Genomic DNA, 22,936 nt, shown 5'->3' with positions numbered 1-22,936 from the left:
ACAGTGTAACAAAAGAACTTGCATTATCTCAAATCTAAGTTTGCTACACTCATATGAGTGTGTGGCCTGTGCCACATCAAATCAAATTACATCAAAATAGTGTAGGTAATGGGGGAGGGAGAGAAGGTTGGGCAAAGCATGAGGAAGAGCAAAGCCAAAATAAGTCCATTTCCTGCATGTAAATTGTCCGGAAGGGAAGCGAGGTCACCTATTACAAGAAGAAGTGAGTTTTCTGAAAGTCCATATTTCAATGTTAGAAATTAAAGAAATACAATTAATTTTTAATCCAATTTCAGTAGTCTTGGGAAGGACTGAGAGGCGGTGAGATGAGGATCAAGTCATCCACATGTCAGTAATGCACTGCGCGTTTCTGTGGTGGAAATTATAAATTCAATTATTACAAAAACTTCTCAGCTATGAGAAGAAACCTGGTATATGCTGTGTTCCAGATAGCAGAACACTAGGCCACGGTGCTGAGTTTCAGTTTGTGGGTGGCTCCTTGTGACATTTCTCTCTCTAAGTCTTTGGAGGAAATCAGATTTAGAGGGTCTGATACACAGTGCAGGTGGTCCTCACTCTCATCGTCAAGCATCGCACACAAATCCTCCATCTGAAATATCTTCATCCTCCTCATTCTGACCAAATTCAGAAAGACTTACTCAAAGTTTTCAGTCAAGGTAGACTAAACCTTTCTCTCAATGTGATATGAATCTCATAATGCAGAGTAGCCTACACAGTAGCTGCAATAACACTCTGTCTGAGGTCCTTTTATCATGGCTCGGGGCTGCAGACGACCACAGTAGGACAATTTCCTCAATCAACTTGCAAGTGGTGCCTAAAAAGCTGTCTCACACTGAGCTCTAAACAAACAGAATTCTCTTGCTCAAGCTTTTTTCTAAGCTGCCGGTGCTTGGGTAATGCAGTTAGACTCTTTCCGGACTCAGCAATGGGCACAATTAGCTAGTTAAAGCACCTGTAGCAGCCAGGCTACACAGCATTTTGGCTTAATTCAGAATAGTGTCAATAAGATATTTAAAGAGGTTTTAATTGATGTTTTTTGTCCACTTGGGGGGCAGTACTGTGAACATAAAACTGACATATTGTCACTGTATAAATGATATGACAAACATGCTCATTGACACGTCCACCAGACAACATTAGAATTCATTTGGAGTTGTGTTTTTGACCACCCAACAAATGTAAGTTAGTAAGATTTAGAGGTGCTTGAAGGCAGGTTTTGTTACCTTTGGAGAGAACCAGGCTAGCTGTTTCTAGTCTTTGTGCTAAATGAAGCTAGCCGGCTGCTGGGGGTAACCATTTAATGGTACTGATCTTATCAGTTAACACTCCACCAAATAGTTAATAAGCGTATTTCCCAAAATGTGAAACTATTCAACTAGAATTAGTCTACAGCTGGGCTCTACTGACTGATTAAATTCAGCACAAAGGTTGTTTCTTTTCATTTTTATCATTGACACAGTATTGAAATACATTTTTTCGTTTTGCCCTTTGCAACTAATGGAATTAGTCTATTGAACACAATCTAGCTTGTGATTAGCTCACGTGTGAAAGTGAAATCGTTTTCCAGTTCTACTCCGGAAACGAAATTGAAGTGGAGAAAAAAAAAATCACAGTTTTTGGCCAAAATTTAAAAAAATTTGGGCACCCTGGACTTCTAACCCTGAAAAGGCACAACTACACCACACTGTCAACCATCATACCAAATTTGAAGTTCCTAAGTTAAACAGTTTCCAAGTTCTGCTCCGGAAACGAAAGTGTGACACGCGAATGGAAGGAAGGACAGACGGACGGACACACGGAGCACTACGACTACGTTGTCGCGGGTGTATAGTTATGGAGACATTATAATTGATGCATAGTCAAGTTAGTTAAATACATCATTAAAAGGCACAATGAGGATTTTCCTAAAAAACAAAAATAATCCCTCTCCATCATCACTAATGACCCACTAGAAGTGTGTGGTGGTGTCTGTATCTTAGGGCGACCAGATCCCAACAAACCAAATATGTGACAAAGAGTATGTTTGTGTGGGACAATGTCTATATAACTTAAATAATAAACATTTCTATTCCGCCCCTTATCTTGTAACATCTCTTTGCCCGAATGCATCCATAGATCGGCACATCTCCTTTTGAGCCGCACGTTTCTTGTGAGACTCGCATGAAGTGTGTCGCTTCATGTCCCCCTGTGTGAAACTGAAAAATAACTGGCAACTTTCACAAAAACCTCTGAATCTTCTTCCACCCGCTTATAAATACTCATAAGTAGTTTCACAGTCTTTGTTGCAGCTGCTCTTCCTTTTCTTTGTGGTAGTTTCCATCATAGGTCTGCCTACACCTGCATAGCTTGTCACTTTGCAGTGACTCGCAATTTCCTCCGTTGGGTAAAGCGTAGCAAAGACGGTGAAATGTTAACCTGCACTTGACCCACGTGTGAGCAGTTTGACAGCAAACACAGCCTCGTCATGACAGCATTCCCTGCTTTCCTCACAGCCACTAGATAAAAGCCAGAGTTTAAAAAAGCATCTGTCCTGAATTGGTTTGACTTTTGAAAACTAGAGCCAATGAAAATGTGTGGACATCGTCTCAATATGTGGGAAGCGGGACAAGGACTAAAAAGGCTGTGCAGTCCCTCGTAAAGCGGGACACCTGGTCACCTTACTGTATCTGCAGAGACGCTGCCTTCTGCCTGTATATTCTTATTTTGCTGTGTTTGGGTGGTTTCTAGGCGTCAACCTCTATTAAAAAAGTAGCGACCAGGTGCCAGATCCTAAGCACGCATTCAAGAGGAAGCTATGCAAATGGCGGACACAGCACCAAAACCCCCCCACAAATATAGCGAGGCGAAACGCCGAGCTGACAGAGCTTGTTCCAAAACGTGTGAATGTGAGGTTGGCTTTGGCTTGGCGAGCGCCGTGACCCTTGTTGAGCCGGAGAAGAGTGGCAAAACTTTTAATGTTGTGTTTACAAACTGCAACCGACAAATGGGTGATTCTACTGTATAACTGGGAGGTACATTTCACATGAAAGAAAAAGTAAAAAGATAATGTGCATTCTCTTATTTGATATTTTAAGGAAAAGGATATTTTCCCATTGATCCCATTGTGACTAGGGTCACGTCAACTATGTCACTCATGAGTTGGCCCTACTCTGGGTAACTTAGTTGACAATTTTCCTATTTTTGCCCATAATTTTAAATGGTAGGCCAAAGCATGGCTAACAACATGTCGTTATCTTTATCAGGTTATATTTCAACATATATTTAAATTAAAATCATAAAAGAATTGTAAACCATCACAATGTACCCAACTTAGTTGACAGTAAATTAATATAATCCTTGACAATGCATTATTACAAATGAAATATGTTTTTAAATGAGAGGACACTCACCAGAATGTATTCAAAATGGCCACCATTGAGAGAAATCACATCCTGTGATGCTAGTCACATGGTTTTGGGACAAACCGTATTTTAGTTGCAGGGGGTTTTCTGTTAGTAACACAGTTGACAGAACTTTTGCGGAAATTAATGAACTGAGATATTTATCAATTTAAATATATATATATATTTTTCTAAAGTATTTAGATTTTTTAAATGAATAACAAATAGATAATGCTAACTTAAAATCAGTTTTAAATCATTATTCTGAGGCTAAGACCCACTCTATTGAAAAATGGACATTGCAAAAACTGTCAATTTAGGAACATCATGACAATTTCAAGCTAAATGAAATGTGTGAAATGCACAAAATGTGTGTCTGATCTCGTTATATGCTCTCCCTTCATCTGGAAAATATTTATTTCTGAAGAAAATAGTTATATTTTTTATATAGCTATAAAATATCATTATCATGAGCTAAATGCCACCCCGTCACTACTATTATCTTCATATTACAATCCCACCCCTTTCCTATTTTACACAGATTAATTAAAAAACATATTTTTTATGGATGGTCAGCTCGTCGTTTTCTGTCATTGTTGATATTTTTCTGTTTACATATTTGTGTCCATGTCTACTCTTGAACGTTTTTTGTCGTTGTTTATATGTCGTTAAGGTGACCATCTTATTTGCCCCTGCTTTTTTTTTTTTTTTTTAAGTAATATGGTTTGACTAAGATTATGATTATTATTTGTATTATCACTTTTCTTTTCCTTCACTGGCTATTAATTTGAAAAAGAATGAAAACAAAGTAAATAAAATGTCATTATCATCAACGGACATGAAATGTACCCCTAATTAGAGAATGACTGAAATGCTACTCATTGTGCCTTTAAATATAACAGTATCTGAGCCACGTCTAGCTACTGTGTTTGCATTTTGTACTGACCGAGCACCCCAACCCGCCCATTCTGTGCTTTTTCCACATTTCTATTGCAGTGAAAAGTAGTCATTAGAGCTTCACTGCATTTTGTTTATATCTAGAAGAATGTTGTCGTGCACACATGATCACAACTGATCACACATTAGGTTAGAAAGAGACATGAAATCTAGTCAGTTTACTGAGTTCCACTGGAGAGACAACAAGCGCTGTATCGTGCTGCAAGTCAACGAAACCCACCTTTAAACCAATCTATAGAACCCAACTCTGAAATCAAACTGTGTGTAAGGTAAGTTACTCTTCTGTTCTCTTTGATGTAGCAACATTTTGAGCTTCTAAAATCTTGTAACTTACAACCAGAGGAGGGAAGAAGAGAGAAATATACAATTATTATTAAGATCTATTTAGTCAGTCATTGAAAGTAGCCACATATTTTCCCTTATTGTAAATTTAATTGAGGTAAAAAAGTCAGAGATAATCTATTTTTCTACAACACTTTGAAATATACAGTATTTTGTATGTATATGTAGCTACATACTTCTGATACATTATAGCTGGTCCTAAAAAAAAAAAACTACTGGAAAACTAAATATAGATAAACTAAACCTTTCTGAAAAAACAAACTATACGAAAACTAGTAAACACCCTCTGAAAACTAACTAGAACTAAACTAAAATGAAATTGAAAAGTCAAAACTAAAATAAAATAAAAGACTGAAAATTCAAAACTATTATAGCCTTGGTCGGAAGTTATGTTAAACGGCAATATTAGGCTATCTTGGTTCAACTGTTGAGTGTCTATGGCAGGGGTCAGCAACCTTTACTATCAAAAGAGCCATTTTAGGCAAAAACATTTGAGCCTATAGTCTAAGTATATAGTATATAAGTCTAATGCAATGAGGGCCCAAGTGCAAATGTACGGCGGAGTAGTAGGGCCACATTGAGGGAAAAAAATCGGAGATTTCGAGAATAAAGTCGTAATATTAAGAGAAAAAAGTCGTAATGTTACGTGAATAAAGTCATACTTCACAAGAAAAAAAGTTATATAGCGAGAAAAAAAGTCAGAAGTTTTGAGAATAAAGTCATAACTTTACGGGAAACATTTTTTTTAATATTACGAGAATAAAGTCATAACTTTACGAGAAAAAGAGAAAATAACACTAAAATTACTACTTTATATGATGACTTTATTCTCATAATACGACTCTTTCTTGTAAACTTATGACTTTATTCTCGAAATCTCAGCTTTATTTTTCTCCTCAATGTGGCCCTAATACTCTGTCGTACCGTCGTACCACAGACCTACAACAATAATAAATACAATTGAAAATGTAATAAAAAAAAAAGTTATTCATTTACACCAATTCTTTTTAAAGATCCACAGGGAGCGAGGGGGGTTGAGAAGGTGCCTTTTTCTAAGCTTTGTCTGAGGGGAGACCCACAGCCCCAGATTTTTGAAACTCCTGCTTTAGGTTATCCTGGCAAAAATGACAAGCTGCCTCTTGTGCTTTAATGTAACACAACAGAGTCAATGTTTATTCTGGAAGACAAAACAAAGCTTGCAAACAGTCCAGATGTTGTTGGGCTTTTACTGCCAAGCTATATGGTAGCTGTTCTTAGGTCCAGGTGTCACTACTCTCACTTGAACAAAGCAAGAAAGGCATCCTAGGGGAGTGCATCAGGAGTGTGTTCATAAAGACAACACACAAGAAGTAGAGTGAAACTGACTGTAATAAATTATAAAAGATTCATTGATTTGTTGTGTAAGCAACTTTAGAATGAGAACCATTATACAAACTCCTTCAGACAGATTATTCCTACTTGTGTCAAAAATAACATTCGATCTAAATAAAATAAAATGTGAGCCAAGAAAACAGCTTGTAAAAACAAACTTTTAATTGGTTGTTGAAATTCTTACCTCAAGAGAATCTTAGAGAACTTGTGAAATCTTAAGCACCATCTTGAAACACCGTATACAGCAGGTAGGCTACTTGCTATATTCATTATATACAGAAAAATAAAAATGTCCTATTACCATCGTGTGACCACCAATACCCAGCGGTCCATTGGTGGCCTGTGCAGCTTGTCACTGAAAGGCAAACTGGAAGTAGGGAACGTGTTTTTTTAATGTGACAACTCTGGGTGAAAAGCACAGTAACACTACAAAAGAAAACTAAATGATGACAGAGGGATCTTGGAATAGATACTTAAAATGATCAGTCGTGAGAATACTCCATGCCATCCTTCATCAATCCATCTACAACAAAATGATAATATCTAACATTAACAACCATTGTTTTTATCTAACAGAGTGTGGTGGTTTACTACTTAAAAAAAAAAAATTTTAAAAACCAAACAGGAATCCTCCGCAGGCGCCAGGAGTCTTCTGTTCTTGAGTTAGGTGAAATGTTCAAAACACTGCCGACACTTGTTGCCTGAATGTGTAACAGAGTGAGAGTGTGTGTGTGTGTGTGTGTGTGTGTGTGTGTGTGTGTGTGTGTGTGTGTGTCATTTCTTAGTGCCGGGGGCCACCCGGTCGTTGAAGAGGGGCACCTGATCAGAAGGAGAAAAAACAAAACAATGTACACAATGAGGTTAAATTGAGTCCTAAGATCATTAAGATTTTTTAATTAAAAGGACAAAAAAAAATTGATATCAAGACAAAGTCCCTGTTCAGACCTGGCATAAACATGCTTCCTGTTGTGATCGGATCACAAGTGGACAGCTCTAAGTACGGTTGTGAACGCACTCAATCAGATCCGATCGCTCAGACCACATTTCCATCCGCGGTCTGGGCCGCATATGGCCACATTCTTTTAGCAGTGTGTACGTGAATGTGTCCTACTCAACTGACGTCCCGCTGGGATCTGCGGGGTCTCACTGCGCTCCTCATGTGAATAGACAGGCAGACGTGAGCCTCGCAGCATGGAAACGGCTTCTGTGCACTAGTCTACTGTGGCCTATCCTGTCGATACAACTGTATTTAAATATATCTTATCTATTGGCCTCATATCTACAGACTATCAGACTATGGGAAGTGCATTATTATCATACTGTCGGAGATGTGTCTGTGTTTTTGCTGATACCCACATGCCCGCTCTCTCTCATCCCTGGCTCTTTGAAACTCTGTACCCCGCTGTTGCCTGGCAAAGTGTCGGCGGCACGGAAGTCCCCGGGAACCGCCGTACAATAACCTTTTATTTTGATGTTAATTAAATGTACACCAATTCACGAATATGTAGAATATTACTACTGACATTTATGTTCACAACGTCTGCTGTATTAGCCATGTGTTTACTACGTGTTTATTTGCATATAGGACGGGGAAGTGAGATCACAAGTGGTCACTCAAGACGCATGTGGAGACGCATTCTAATACCAGGTGTGAACAGACGTACTTAGAGCTGTCCGCTTGTGATCGGATCACTCAAGACACATGTTAATGCCAGGTCTGAACATGGCCAAAGGTGAAAGGAAGAAAAGTAGAAGTGACCTACCTGGAGAAGCGAGAAGTGGAGGGCGGGAACTCTTTAGAGAAGGCGGGGCTCCTCTATTGTTGTGAGGGCCCCTGGGGCCTGGATGGTATAGAGGAGGGTGAAGGAGTAGGGGCCCACGAGGCACAGAGGGGCCACCGTAGAGGCCGTGTGAGCCCCCTAGAGGTGGACCAGGAAGTCGATGCAATGACAGTAGCGGAGGAGGTTTGGTTTTGGGATAAGAGCCTAAAAAAAAAAAAAAAGACCGAAGTCTGAATGAAAAACGTCAAAATGTACCACATCTGCATTGTACATACTGCACATGAAATGATAATACGTTATTTATTAGGGCTGTCAAAGTTAACGTGATGATAATGTGTTAACGTAAATTTGTTTTAACGCATTCACGCAACTTGTGATTTGTAGATTGTAGCGGGCTCATTGGCACCAACCATGTCATACTAGCTTGTCACGAAGGAGGCTAAATAACGCTCCAAATTTTGGCGAGGAAAAACTGGCATGACCATTTTCGAAGGGGTGCCTTGACCTCTGACCTCAAGATATGTGAATGTAAATGGGTTCTATGGGTACCCACGAGTCTCCCCTTTACAGACATGCCCACTTTAGGATAATCACATGCAGTTTGGGGCAAGTCATAGTCAAGTCAGCACACTGACACACTGACAGCTGTTGTTGCCTGTTGGGCTGCAGTTTGCCATGTTATGATTTGAGCATATTGTTTATGCTAAATGCAGTACCTGTGAGGGTTTCTGGACAATATTTGTCATTGTTTTGTGTTGTTAATTGATTTCCAATTATAAATATATATACATACATTTGCATAAAGCAGCATATTTACCCACTCCCATGTTGATAAGAGTATTAAATACTCGACAAATCTCCCTTTAAGGTACATTTTGAACACAAAATTAGTGATTCATTTGCGATTATTTGCGATTTACTATGGACAATCATGCGATTAATCGCGATTCAATATTTGAATCGAATGACAGCCCTAGTATGCACACATGCATGTTATTTATATACATGAGAAGGACAGAATATTAAAAACACCTCTCTCTATAATGCAGTCCAATCAAACACCACCACTAACGAAATGACTGCAGAACTGAATCAACACCCTTCTAACACTGTAAAGAAACTGAACACTGGAAGCTTTACTGTCTGCAAGACTCTTGTTATTGCATGAAAATACAACTTACATCTGTCTAAAAACAAAAGGAGGACAAAGTTAGATTTTTTTTTTTTTTTCAAATATGTTTTTTTTGGGTTCCTACATCCTTAAACTTTTAAGAAATAAAAAAAAAGACAAGTGGTCAACTCTGCAGTCTAACCTGGTGAAGGCAAGAGAGGAGCGGGTTGTAGGGGGTGGTTCATCATGAGCCCTCCAGCTGCAGACTGGGGTTGAGGGGGCCCAGGTGGAGTGGGCAGCAGAGGAGGCGGTTTCCCCAGTCCGGGAGGTAACATCTTACCCCTGTCCCCCTCAGTGTGGGAGGCTAGAGACAGAAAAGACAGAAATAACAAAACTCGGTCAAAACTGAGTATATGGCTGGACCGTGTATGGTCAGTCTGTGAATATGTGGCTAAATTGCTACACAAATAGTCAGTGGTAATGTCTATAATGTTAAATCCAGCGGTACATATCCACCAGGTCCGGTAAGGACACTAGGGCAATGCACTTGATTGGTCCCTGGGTTTCTGCTTGCCGTTTCAAACAAGAAAACAACATGGCGACCCGCTCGTAAACTTTCTGTTATTCCGTCTAAACAATTCACCAAAATCTACTTCTGAAAACATTTTAAGCAAGAAATAGGCCATGCCACTGCTGAATCTGGTTTCATTTGAGAACTAGATTGCCTAGTTTGACAGCTTGGTCCAAGTTTCGTGAGCCGGACGCGTCGCGCTGGACGGGCTCATTTGGATTTCTCCCCTGCTTTCCATAGGAAATGAATGGAACGCATTGAAACGCGAGCCGTCGCCGGATCTGGTGGAAATGCCCCCATAAAGGAGCACTCTCACCGGTGAGTGGAATCGCTGACACGCCCCCCCCCCCCCCCCCCTGAAAATGTAAACAAAGGACTGTTCCCCGCCTTTTCATTTTTTAAGAGAAATGGCCAATGAGGAAACTCCAACACTCAGCCGACCAATTGTGTAACTCACTCAGTCACTCAGTCTCTCACTCAGTGACAGACTTTTGCGTTTGTAGAGCTGGCCTTCTGCGGTCCAGTCAAAAATCAAAGAACCACAGAACAGACAGGAAAAGTATGACCCACAGAGAAGGAAAGAACAGATATGAAGATGAAGGTGGAGATCAGTAATTCTGACACAGCACCAGTCGCAGCTCTTTGAGGTACGACAGTTTAATCAGCATCCCACCTTGTGTGTGCTCCTGCCGGCAACGGACGTACTCTGAGATGGTTTCCAGCTCCTCGCCGTAGAGATGCACCCCGTCAGCTAACAGCAGGAGGAGCTGACGGGTTTCCGAGGGAACGGTGTGGCGCTCGATCTTTTCTCGATCCAGAAAGTCATCCAGCAGCTGCGACGCCTGTGCTGCGTTGTCCGCGGGGTCCTTTGGCGGGCGCTCTTTGACACGTCTGCGACTGTACTCGGTTGCGACAAAGTCCATGGCCTGGTCTTTGGGCATGTTGCGATGGACTGGGGGGGAATTGGAATGTTACTGGTGAGGTGTCAGGGGACTGAAGGGCAAGAAAGGTGAAATAAGAAAAAGCCAAAAACCGTAAAAATAGTCAAACCATTGGGGTTCTTACAGGTCACTCGGGTCATACTGAAATCTATTTTGTTTTAATGTGATGTTAGGGTCAGCAAATTCAACTGATAAATTGGTAGTTTGGTAGGTAGTACTTCTGAATAGGTATTGTTGAATGCAAGTTGAGGTTTGTTGGAAGAGGAGGGGCAATGAGGGCATGCAATTTGTGTGAAATTGTGCATTTATCAGTAACTTTAGTTTTGACTGCATTATGTTCCTGGATATAAATTATCTGATTTGTAAGCATTGATATTTTTTATATGTATTCAGATACCAAAGCACAATGAATAAACTTTAGATGATTTGTGTATTTAATGATCCGGTGCAATAAATAATTCATTTAGGATTTTTGCTTTAAGGACATTCATTAAATTGGATTGATTTTGTTTTGGTTTCCTTTTAGTGTGAGCTACACAGAGTAGCATCATCGTGGAACAATTACATCCCTTTGCACAGTTTTGATGTTCTTGTTTTATATAATGCATATTCAAAATTTGTATTATGCAGATTTGTTTGTGCATGATGCGCTATTTAAAACGTTTTTGTGGGGCTTCTAAATCACACAGGTTGCTCGATGACTTATGCACAGTCGGTGACATGTAATTCCACATGATGAAATTATTTTCACTATAAATATAGAAATAAGTGTAGTAGCCAAACATAGCTCTGCATGCTATTTGTTGATCAGTTGTATGCAGATCTTGGTATAGATATTGACAATCTCAATCTCCCAATAAAGCTATGAAAAATAAAACCCAAGTTGTGGTAAACCATAGTTTTCCTTTAAAGGAATAGTTGGACATTTTGGTAAGTTATTCACTTTCAATACCACTCTCATGCCTGTACAGTCAATATGAAGCTACAGCAAGTTAGCTTAACTTAGCATCAAGACTGGATTTGTCCAAAGGTAAAATAATTTGCCGGGGAACAGTAACTTCAAGGAGTCTCTGCTGGTTGCCCAGCAACCTCAGTGACGACAAGATAAGAACGGACCCACACATAACCCCCTGTAAAATCCCAATGTGATGTTTTTACACTTCAGTCTGGCCGTTTTGAGGTTTTCGGTCACCCATAGAGAGACAAAGTCCTGCTCCTTCCGGTGGACCACCATGGGACCGTATTTCAGAAAAAATATGTACAGTGCACATATGATGTTTTTCCAATTTAAAACATAATTTTGCAAGTCAAGAAAGTCACTGTTTGTTGTTAAACTGTTGAAGTATCAGACTGTGAAAATATCTAATTAGAAAGACTACACACCCAAAAGTCGCGTAAGGGACGTCTCTCTCGCTGAAGTTACGATGCCTGTGTGTTTCGTACTCGGAGGTACTCACAATAGCAACGGGTCTTGCTCATTCTTTCGTTTCCTGGCTGATAAAAAGACCAGGAGTCGCTGTATAAAAAAACATCAGGTAAGATAACGTTTCATTTCTGCGTGGTCATGTTCTGCGAGACGAGAGATCAAGTTCACTGAACTGTGACTTTCTTGACTTGCAAAATTAGGTTTTACATTTTTAAAAGAAGACTTGAATGTAGCGACTGAGACCATAAACTCATGTTTACAATGTTTACTGAGGTAATAAATCAAGTAAGAAATAGGGTCATTTTCTCATAGACTTCTATACAATCAGACTTGTTTTTGCAACTTGAGGAGTCGCCCCCTGCTGGCTGTTAGAGAGAATGCAAGTTTAAGGCACTTCCGCATTGGCTTCACTTCTCAGAACCGGAGCTCGCTGCCTGGTAAAGATTCAAAAACAAGATATAATGGTTCATTAGTGGGCTTTAGGGGCGCTGGTAATGTAGCTTCATATCTGTCAGACAGTTCTGAGTGGTATTGATCTTCTCATCTAACTTGGCAAGAAAGCCAAACCAAAATGTGGAACTACCCCTTTTTACATACCTATTTTGCTACTTTTGGGCTTCATTCAGTTTGTTTAGTATGTATTATTATGTAATGTCAAAGTGTATACCAGTGGCAGCCAGTGGATGATGCGCCAAAAGAGTGACATTGATTTATATACTGAATGAATATTTTGTGTATTTGATGGACTTGGAGATGATTTCTTTTCAGTTGAGTGCAGAATTGTACGTTTAGGACTCTACATGTTGGTGTTTTAATGTGAGCATTTTCTTGTTTTTATTTGTGTTCATGCAAAATCTATTTTGGATTTTGTTTTCAAGGATGTTGGAAGAATCTTCATAAAATGTAACCTGCATTAGACCATTAGTTACTGAGGCGGTTTGGCTGAGTTTGAAGGAATGAGGGGCAGGGACTTACTTTTGAGGGATTCTGAGAATATGATAACAGTGCAGGAGGACAGAACTACGTTTGTCTGCTCCACCAGAATACATAACGGGGAGCCGTCTGCTCGGACATCCTGCAGAGCCCGGGTCAGGCCCGATTCCGCCTGAAGGTAGAGCATTTCCACTGACAGGCCACGCTCCTGCAAGCACTGGCTTAGCGATTTGGGGTAATCCCTTTGAGAGGAAGAGAAACACTTTGTTAACTTGACATTTCTATATTAAGTGACTCAGCTGGCATGTGTAGAAACCTAAAGGATATCTGAGAGGAACAGTGGGTTATATCTTGATTTATAATGTGCTTTACCAACAAAGATGTAATCGTAAGTCATCAGTCATTTTGTGTGGGGAAATTTGTTTATATGGATCTTTAATTAGACAGGACCAAGTGTAGCATTACATAGAGCAGTGGTTCCCAACCCATTTTCCTAAAAGCCCCCCCTACTTCTGTCTAAGAAAAGCTGACTTAATTAATTTACTATAATAGTGTTAGAGCCGAAATAGATGTTTTGTTATTGTGGTTAAATACATTTAATTTGTAATTTATTGTTATAATTTTTGGTGTTAGATTGCTGCTAGACCGCCCAGTTAATACAGGTGTGTCAAGCAGGAGAGCAAATTTTTGCTCCACCACAATATTATCACTGTGGTTTTTGACCACAGTGATAATATTGTTTTTTAAAGGCTAAACGCCAACACATATGGATTGAAACTGAATATTTCATTAGATTTTGCTACTAAGTAGCAAAACAATAAATCTTTTTTAATAGTTTTATATCCAGACTTTTGTATAAATTATCCAGTATGTGTGTTATTATGATTTTAGTTATACACACCCCCTGTGATCTTTGGCGCCCCCCTAAGGGGGGCCCGGAGCCCAGGTTGGGAACCACTGACGTAGAGCTTTGTGTGGCACTAACACAAGTTTTTGGCTCTGTCATAGATGTATTTAGTGTTGTAGTAGTACGTGTTTAGGCAATACATCAGGTAAAACAGAGGGTCTTATTCATATGGAGGGACTCGATCAAATTTGTTTTGAATTTGTAAAGAATGGTGGTCCTCTTGTCAAAGGAAAAAATCTACACAAACAAAAGCTGTAACTGTTGTAGCAGCTATTGGCAGTTTGCATTTTTGAGACCACTCTGTTGAATGCTGGCGTTTGATATAGTTGTGGATAAATGTGTGGGTGTGGCTGAGTTTGGTGGCATTAAAGCATCAATAGTAAATGTAATATTTTCACAGTAATCCCCACGAATCATGGAGCACGGGCTTCTTCCCAGATTTACGCTTTGCTCCAACATTCAACATGTGAAATCTGTTAGAAGAGGCAGAGATACCATTCTGGTAAATGTAGGAGGACATCCATCAACATAGAAGGGGGCAAAACAGTTTGAGAAAAGTTGGGTTAAAAAAAAAAAAACAGCATCTGTTTGCCACTAGCACATTAGCAGCATGTCTGTACACAATTATTGTCTGTTTCACATTAACATAAATGCAGACACAGCTGCCATATTTTTCCGAGCTTCATAGTCGCCGTTTATGTACGAGTATGTTGTGCATGAATACATTTTTGATGTTGCATTGTGTAGTGAGTGTAAATGTTTTATGCACTTCTAACATGACAGAATAGCATAAGCGTTTGTCCCTAAATGGAGTGAAGGCAATCATTTTAAAAGTGTTATTCATGAGCTTAGTACAACATCCACTTCTGAACTATTAGCCAACATGCTGTGAAAAGATAATGCTGAATATTTCTATTTATCGTGACATTTGACTTTTGTGTGTGGCATGTTGCTGGTATGTAACAATATAGGCATTTAATGAAATAAAGTTGTTTTGAGAGAATGTGTGATCCAAGTCATATTTCATATGTACTGTACAGTGAATAGAAATGTTATTTAATGGCATTTAGACCAGACTGTATTCACCGACTTTAAAACATTGGTGGAATGGTGCGTGTGTTTGAAACTGTTGGAGAAATAAATATGAGTACAGTTATGATACACATTTATTCATGGCTGTGGATTTGTCTAATGGTATGATTAGCAATGAGCAGTGATTGTTTTTAAGAAACCTTGTTAATAGTGAGTTATCTGCGTCCCAAACACATTTTCTATCGTCCCCAGGACGTTAGTCTCGAGCCCTGACAGTAGAAAAACGAGTACTGTCACCTTTTCAGAATTTTGGCATCGACTTGGTACCGAATTATCTGTTATCGTAACATTCCTAGAGTGTATGACAAACTCCGATACAGAGAGCAGAGGAGCGTGCCCATAAATGACACCTAAATGCGGTAGAGACTCAGTGTAACCGAGTATAGTTTTTTTATTACATGACTATTTTGGTACAAACATTTACCCGCCAGTGTGGTGGATAGCCTTCCGAGATTAACTCGCCAAATGGAAAGTCTACCCGCATTTGGCCCTTGGAGGGTGTTCATTTCAGACCCTGTGTTGCAGCAAATAAACATAAACAAAGCTTTCATATTAAAGCAATGGTACCCGCAGTAGAAGACTGGCAGCCCCAGAAATGAACAATTAGATGATATCCATCAGTCTTGTCTCACTGACTGGCAGCAAATTTTAAATCCTGCATGTAAAAGCATATTTCTACTTCAACTGCTTGTGGTTTTTTCGATTTTTGTTCCAAGTACTCACAGGCACCGGTTGGCGACAGAGAGGACCACGCAGTCGGCCGGCTTCCTCTCCTCCTGCACCTGTCTATAGAACTTCTGATACAGGGCTTTACGTCTGTCTGCTGGAGTGCAGCCGTCTGGCTTGGCTTGCTTGGCTGGGGTGCGGGGGGTAGGTTGAGGAGTTTGCAAGTAGAGAAATGAGAGCAGATGTTTGGTTGATTTGAAATCAACAGCAAGCAAGGCCAATGAACTAACATTTAACTGTATTTCCTGTAAACTGCATATTGGGGTGCACCATAACATAAGACGTGTTATTTAATTGTAAACTAAATGGGGTACCAGCTGTTGAAGAATTGCAGTTTTAATTAATTTAAGATGCAGTGGCACAATGACAAAGCAAGGATTTTCATATGGAGAATTTCTACAAGGAATTAAATAGAAAATAAATAGTGTCTTGGTGTAGCGACTGCTATCAATAAAATAAAAAAAAAACAATAACGTAGGCTAACTGGAATAACTAAAGTATGCGACGTGACGGTCAACAGAAAACGTCCGAGCCCAACTCACCCTCTTTGTCTAAATCCCGCTGTCAAAGTCTACAGGTAAATAAAGTGAAAACCACACCCCTGTGCCCATTACCAGAAATGATAGTAACAAAAAGAACATGTGCAGCCTAAACAAATAAAAATAATTAACGACATAGGCTACATACACATTTTGGCTCCTACACTTGGCGTGCAAGGTTTCTGAGCGCCTTATATACAAAAATTGACTGGTGCAAACATGTTACTGTGCTTTTAGTGATCAACATAAAGAAAAAGGTCTCACCATTTGACTGATGCTTGTAGCCCTCGTACTTCACACCTCCACTGTAGTTTTTGATTTGTTCTAGTTCTTCATAACTGAAAGGAAAGCGGTGAAACAGGAGCATTTTTTTAATGTTATGCACAATTAAAAATTCAGTAACAATGAATACTGGGCAAAGGTAACTTTTAAACCTATCATGATGCGTTCAAATGTAATCTTGTAAAAAGTAGTTTTGAGGAGAAACTTGAATAACTACAGTTGTTTGTAGATGTTTTTACAGCAATATAAAATGGATAAAAGAGCTGCTTAACTTCATAACACTAGCTCTAAGCAGCTTATAATATATTATTAAATTAATTTTTTTAAATCAAAGCAAATATTTAAATAAAAATGCAATAATTTACTTATTTATCTTGTTATTTATTTTATTTAGTATCATTTTAATTGTGTTTTTAATAACCACTATAGATGACAATAACAAAGTAAAAGGATAACATTTAGAAATTTTGATGGTTGAAAATGTAGGACAACATGGAAGTGAAAGCAGCGCTCTGTATATTTAAATGTTCATGATAAATAATCGTGATCTCAATATTGATCAACATAATCCTGATTATAATTTTGGCCATATTTGTGCAGCTCTAATGTCTTTTTTATCAACTCCTGACCTCAATAGAGTAGTCAACGCTCTCATCTGCTCCCGTTTAGACTACTGCAACGCCCTTTATTCCGGTCTCAGCCAAACTTCAATACATCGCCTGTAACTAGTCCAAAACGCAGCTGCTAGACTGATCACGGGTACGAGGAGATTTGAGCACATCACTCCGGTTTTAGCTGCACTTCACTGGTTGCCTGTCAAATTTAGAATTGATTTTAAGATTTTATTATTAACTTTTAAAGCTCTGCATGGTTTGGCACCAAGCTACATCACTGAGCTCCTTACACCCTATGTGCCACCGCGTAACCTGAGGTCCTCTGACTTGGCTCCACTGGTTGAACCATGCAGGTCTAGGCTGGTGACTAAGGGGGACAGGGCCTTTGCCATCAATGCCCCTAGACTGTGGAACAGCCTACCTCAGGACCTCAGGTTAACTAGCTCTACTACCAATTTTAAATCTTTTTTAAAAACCCATTTTTCTAAAAAGGCTTTTTTAACTCCGTAAGGCAACAGCTTGGTGCACCTTTTCCCACACCTTATATTGTCCTTCTTTTGGCTTATGTGTATTAACTTATTGTTTTGATACCACTGGTTACGGGTTTTAGTTTTCTCATTATTTGGTATTATTATTATATTAATATTATATAATGTCAGCTGTCCCAGCTTAACTGCTGCAACAATAATCAAACCCCATTCACTTCCCTACTGTGGTGGCAGAAGTTACACAAATCAATTGCCTCAATTAAGGAGGAACTCTTTTTGATTATGATTATGGCCTGAGCCTACTATGAGGTATTCTCATATAACAGGTTATGTGACTGTACTAAAATGTTTTTGTTGAATGTTGTTTTGCTGTGTGCTAACACATTCCTGTCAACCTTAACTGTATATACAGTATGTCACTCTCTTCTCTTGTCTATTATCCCATTGTTGACAATAGAGATCTTAAGCAAAAGAAGGGCCCAGATTGAACTCCACATAAAGCTGTCTAAAAGGTGTCTGCCTCCAGATGTAATGATGAAATGATGTGATGTTGTTATGGCTGTGAGTTGTGAGGCTGGTACCTGTCCAGGGCATCCTTCAGCTCCTCGCTCCTCTCGTCTCTGGAGGGGTAAGGAGCTGCTCTCCGGAACAGACGCAGCTGTTGAGCACTGAACAACAACAGGAAGGAGTTTCACCTCTTATCAAACACAGCTTCACCAGGTGGAAGGAGGTTCACGTCAGATATCAGTGTGTAGAGCTCTCACTGTGTCTGCTACCTAGCATGCCAGCTGCTAGCTGAAGCTAAACCTGCTACAGCCCCGTTCATCGTCTTACCTTCCGTTGGGGTTGTTGTTGTTAGCCGGAGACCTCCGCGACGCTGCAGACGACTTCACCCACGACGACATCTTCTCTCCACGGAAACTCCACCCAGATACACCAAAGCCTTTAGTCACACAGAGAGAGAAGAAAGTGTTGCCTGACGTGACTCCAGCAGTGTTTCACTACAACCCACAACCCTCCCTGTGTGGTGGGGAGGAGGAGGAAGAGGAGGAGCAGCTCTCTATCAACTGAGACTACAGGGGTATTACCGCCACCTGGTGGACTAGAGAGGCTTCTGCTGCTTCTGCTGCTTCTTCTGCTGCTTCTTCTTCTGCTTCTTCTGATTCTTCTGCTGCTTCTGCTGCTTCTTCTGCTGCTTCTTCTTCTGCTGCTTCTTCTGCTGCTTCTTCTGCTTCTGCTGCTGCTTCTTCTGCTGCTTCTGCTTCTGCTGCTGCTTCTGCTTCTGCTGCTGCTTCTTCTGCTGCTTCTTCTGCTTCTGCTGCTGCTTCTTCTTCTGCTGCTTCTTCTGCTTCTTCTGCTGCTTCTGCTTCTGCTGCTGCTTCTTCTGCTGCTGCTTCTGCTTCTGCTGCTGCTTCTTCTTCTGCTGCTTCTTCTGCTGCTTCTTCTGCTTCTGCTGCTTCTTCTGCTTCTGCTGCTTCTTCTGCTTCTTCTGCTGCTTCTGCTGCTTCTTCTGCTGCTGCTTCTGCTTCTTCTGCTGCTTCTTCTGCTTCTTCTTCTGCTTCTTCTGCTTCTGCTGCTTCTGCTGCTTCTTCTGCTTCTTCTTCTGCTTCTGCTGCTTCTGCTGCTTCTTCTGCTTCTTCTGCTTCTGCTGCTTCTGCTGCTTCTTCTGCTTCTGCTTCTTCTGCTTCTTCTGCTTCTTCTGCTTCTGCTGCTTCTGCTGCTTCTTCTGCTTCTGCTTCTTCTGCTTCTGCTGCTTCTGCTGCTTCTTCTGCTTCTGCTTCTTCTGCTTCTTCTGCTTCTTCTGCTTCTGCTGCTTCTTCTGCTTCTGCTTCTTCTGCTTCTTCTGCTTCTGCTGCTTCTGCTGCTTCTTCTGCTTCTGCTTCTTCTGCTTCTTCTGCTTCTGCTGCTTCTGCTGCTTCTTCTGCTGCTGCTTCTTCTGCTTCTTCTGCTTCTGCTGCTTCTGCTGCTTCTGCTGCTTCTTCTGCTTCTGCTTCTTCTGCTTCTTCTGCTTCTGCTGCTTCTTCTGCTTCTGCTTCTTCTGCTTCTTCTGCTTCTTCTGCTGCTGCTTCTGCTGCTTCTGCTTCTTCTGCTTCTTCTTCTGCTTCTTGTGCTTCTTCTGCTGCTGCTTCTGCTGCTTCTTCTGCTTCTTCTTCTGCTTCTTCTGGTTCTTCTGCTGCTGCTTCTGCTGCTTCTGCTGCTTCTTCTGCTGCTGCTTCTGCTTCTTCTGCTGCTTCTGCTGCTTCTTCTGCTTCTTCTGCTTCTTCTTCTGCTGCTTCTGCTTCTTCTGCTTCTGCTGCTTCTTCTGCTTCTTCTGCTTCTTCTTCTGCTTCTTCTTCTGCTTCTTCTGCTGCTTCTGCTGCTTCTGCTTCTTCTGCTTCTTCTGCTTCTTCTGCTGCTTCTGCTGCTTCTTCTGCTTCTTCTGCTTCTTCTGCTTCTTCTTCTGCTGCTGCTTCTGCTTCTTCTGCTTCTTCTGCTTCTTCTTCTGCTGCTTCTGCTTCTTCTGCTTCTTCTGCTGCTTCTGCTGCTTCTTCTGCTTCTTCTGCTTCTTCTGCTTCTTCTTCTGCTGCTTCTGCTTCTTCTGCTTCTTCTGCTTCTTCTGCTGCTTCTGCTGCTTCTGCTGCTTCTTCTGCTTCTTCTGCTTCTTCTTCTGCTGCTTCTGCTTCTTCTGCTTCTTCTTCTGCTGCTTCTGCTTCTTCTGTTTCTTCTGCTGCTGCTTCTGCTTCTTCTGCTTCTTCTGCTGCTTCTGCTGCTTCTTCTGCTTCTTCTGCTTCTTCTTCTGCTGCTTCTGCTGCTTCTGCTGCTTCTTCTGCTGCTTCTGCTGCTTCTTCTGCTTCTTCTGCTGCTGCTTCTGCTGCTTCTGCTTCTTCTGCTTCTTCTGCTTCTTCTGCTGCTTCTTCTGCTTCTTCTTCGTTGGAGGTTTATGGCTGTTGGCAAATAACTTAAAGAGAAGGAAAATAATACTAATAATAATTAAAAATAAATAAATATATATATATTATTTTTTTATTTAAAAAAAAAAAAGCTTTACTTTTACTACTAAAGAGAATGAAAATAATACTCATAATAATTTAAAAAAAATATCTCTATATATCTATATATATATTATTATTTTTTATTTAAAAAAATAATAAGCTACTTTACTTTTACTACTAAAGAGAAGAAAAATAATACTAATAATAATTTAAAAAATAATTTTAAAAAATAATTATATATATATATATATAATTTTTTTTATTTTAAATAATAAAAAACTAATTTACTTTTACTACTAAAGAGAATGAAAATAATACTAAAAATGTATTTTCTTATTAAAATATATATATATATATATATATATATATATATATATTATTTTTTTATTTAAAAAAATTAAAAAATGACTTTACTTTTACTACTAAAGAGAAGGAAAATAATACTAATAACACTTTTCAAAAAAAATAAAAAATAATATATATATATATTAATTATTATTATTATTATTTTCATTCTCTTTAGTAGTAAAACTAGTGAGTAGAGTTAGAATCCTGATCCACACTAATGGTGGCGGTAATGCAACTTAAAGTTATTTGCCAACAGCCATAAAACTCCAACGAAGAAGAAGAAGAAGAAGAATTCCATATATATATATATATATATAGACCTTTTTCTTACTTTGCAATTGGCCTACCTGTGTCTTTGCACTCAAGACTTCTCTTTCATCTACTGTTCAAGATCCACCGATGAGGCGATATGGACAGCAACCAGACTGTCCTTTGGGACGCTGTCAAACTAGCAGTGGATGCCTTATGGACAGGAAGGTGCCGGGCATATGCCAAGAAGACCTGTACAGAACACAGTCCCATGTCCAAAGAGAAAAACTGATGCATGAAGCAATGGAAGTATAGCCTACTAAATCCCATAATTAATAAGGGAGATGTGTGATTTGTAAAAAGGGAGTTTTTATTTTCCTCTTTGTCTCAGTGTAATGGGAGTGTGCACTTGTGTAAAAAGGGAACAGATCATTTTCTGCCAGCAACAGCAATTTTGACCACCTGGGCACTTGGTGTGTGCCAGACCTTCTCCCACTCTAGCTATCGGGTGGAGTTTAGAGCAACTATGGAAAAGGCTAAAACCAGGGTGTTTTCATAGTCTATACTTAATGGTCCTTTTTTTGCTTTGCTTTAGAGGAACCTACAGTATGTAAACAATTTAGAGAGGATATCAGGGTCTCTGTATTGTCCGTGTATAAAGTGCAATTCAATAACTGTGTGCAACAAAAAAAATACTTTACCATGTGTGAATTGTCAAAACTGTGTTGGTAGCTACTATGGCTTTTTTATGACACCTTTTATGGCATACTATACTGACTTTTTGAAGGCATACTTTAATAAAAAACGTTTTTATGAGATACTATACTATGATATGTGTATGGCATTTTGTATGACATACCATAGCATGACTTTTTTATGATTACTACAACTACTACTGACGTTACTACAACAGGTAGCCTACTGCAACAACTACTATAGCTACAACTGCAACAACTTCAACTATTTCTACAACAACTGCTACTGTGCTACTAGTTGATTTTATAGTTATCAAATGTTTGTTCCATGCGCTCCTATCTAAACATTTGAGGCACAAAATTGGCAATACAGTAACAGAATATTGATTCATATTTGATCAGCGCTGCCTAGTTTTACAGTTTGATCAGGAGTTTGCGAGTGATTGACAGCTGCTTCAGAGACTGCTCGGTTCTGATTGGTTGTTTTCCTTCGGGCGCGGTGAAATCTTGCAAATGCCTATATTTTATTTATCTGTCTAATGCACTACTGTCTCGATATAGTGACAGTTTTATAAAAATAACGTTTGATCATATTTGTTCAAAGATACCTACTGCAGCTTTAAGGATCACCACCCAGATAACAGCCTTTTGTCCCTGGTGAGGTTGGGAGTACCGGATACACCAGGCCAGCCCCAGTCAATCATACCATATATCTATTACTAGTCCTATTCTATTCAAACTCTTTTAATGTACAAAATGAAGGATTACACTTCACTGGAATTGTACCTTTTATGATTACATGTGACAAATGAAATTGATTGAGTATCAAACATGGTAGGTCAAAGTAGAGATAGTTTGTGTAAGAGCCTGATGGGACACATTTGAGGAGAGAAAAGAAACATGTTTTATGTTTAGCTATGCCTGTCCTTTTCTTAGGTCTCATCACGTAGATACGACTGAAATACTGTGGGCTAATACTTAGCACATAAATTCCAGCCTTTTTATATTTCTTTATTGCATGTTAAATTGTCTTTAATTGTGTGTATCCTCTGGGAGCTCCAGACTTGAGTTTTGTGTTGGTGTGAATGAATTCTGACAGTAATTGTTATAATCTGTCAGCATGGGTCATATGTAGGTTTACTATATGACCTAGATTATGACCTTGAATGAATGACTTTTGGATAAAAGCA

General features: G+C 39.6%; 1 protein-coding gene across 1 annotated transcript; it reads right to left on the bottom strand.

The window, feature by feature from the left end:
• Positions 1–6,213: 6,213 nt before the first annotated feature.
• On the bottom strand, positions 6,214–18,507 carry LOC141765736 (uncharacterized). The gene is made up of 9 exons (XM_074631954.1): positions 18,317–18,507; positions 18,064–18,150; positions 16,363–16,436; positions 15,557–15,689; positions 12,877–13,076; positions 10,208–10,486; positions 9,166–9,327; positions 7,835–8,056; positions 6,214–6,890 (listed from the first exon to the last, which is right to left on the bottom strand). Exons 1-9 carry the CDS (start codon positions 18,385–18,387, stop codon positions 6,853–6,855), a joined length of 1,266 nt encoding a protein of 421 aa, XP_074488055.1. The 5' UTR covers positions 18,388–18,507; the 3' UTR covers positions 6,214–6,852.
• Positions 18,508–22,936: the final 4,429 nt, after the last annotated feature.

Source organism: Sebastes fasciatus, chromosome 4 (genome assembly GCF_043250625.1).
Source record: "Sebastes fasciatus isolate fSebFas1 chromosome 4, fSebFas1.pri, whole genome shotgun sequence".
Lineage (NCBI taxonomy): Eukaryota > Metazoa > Chordata > Actinopteri > Perciformes > Sebastidae > Sebastes > Sebastes fasciatus.
The sequence above is the reverse complement of the archived record's forward strand: the minus strand, read 5'-3'. Positions and strand labels throughout refer to the sequence as shown.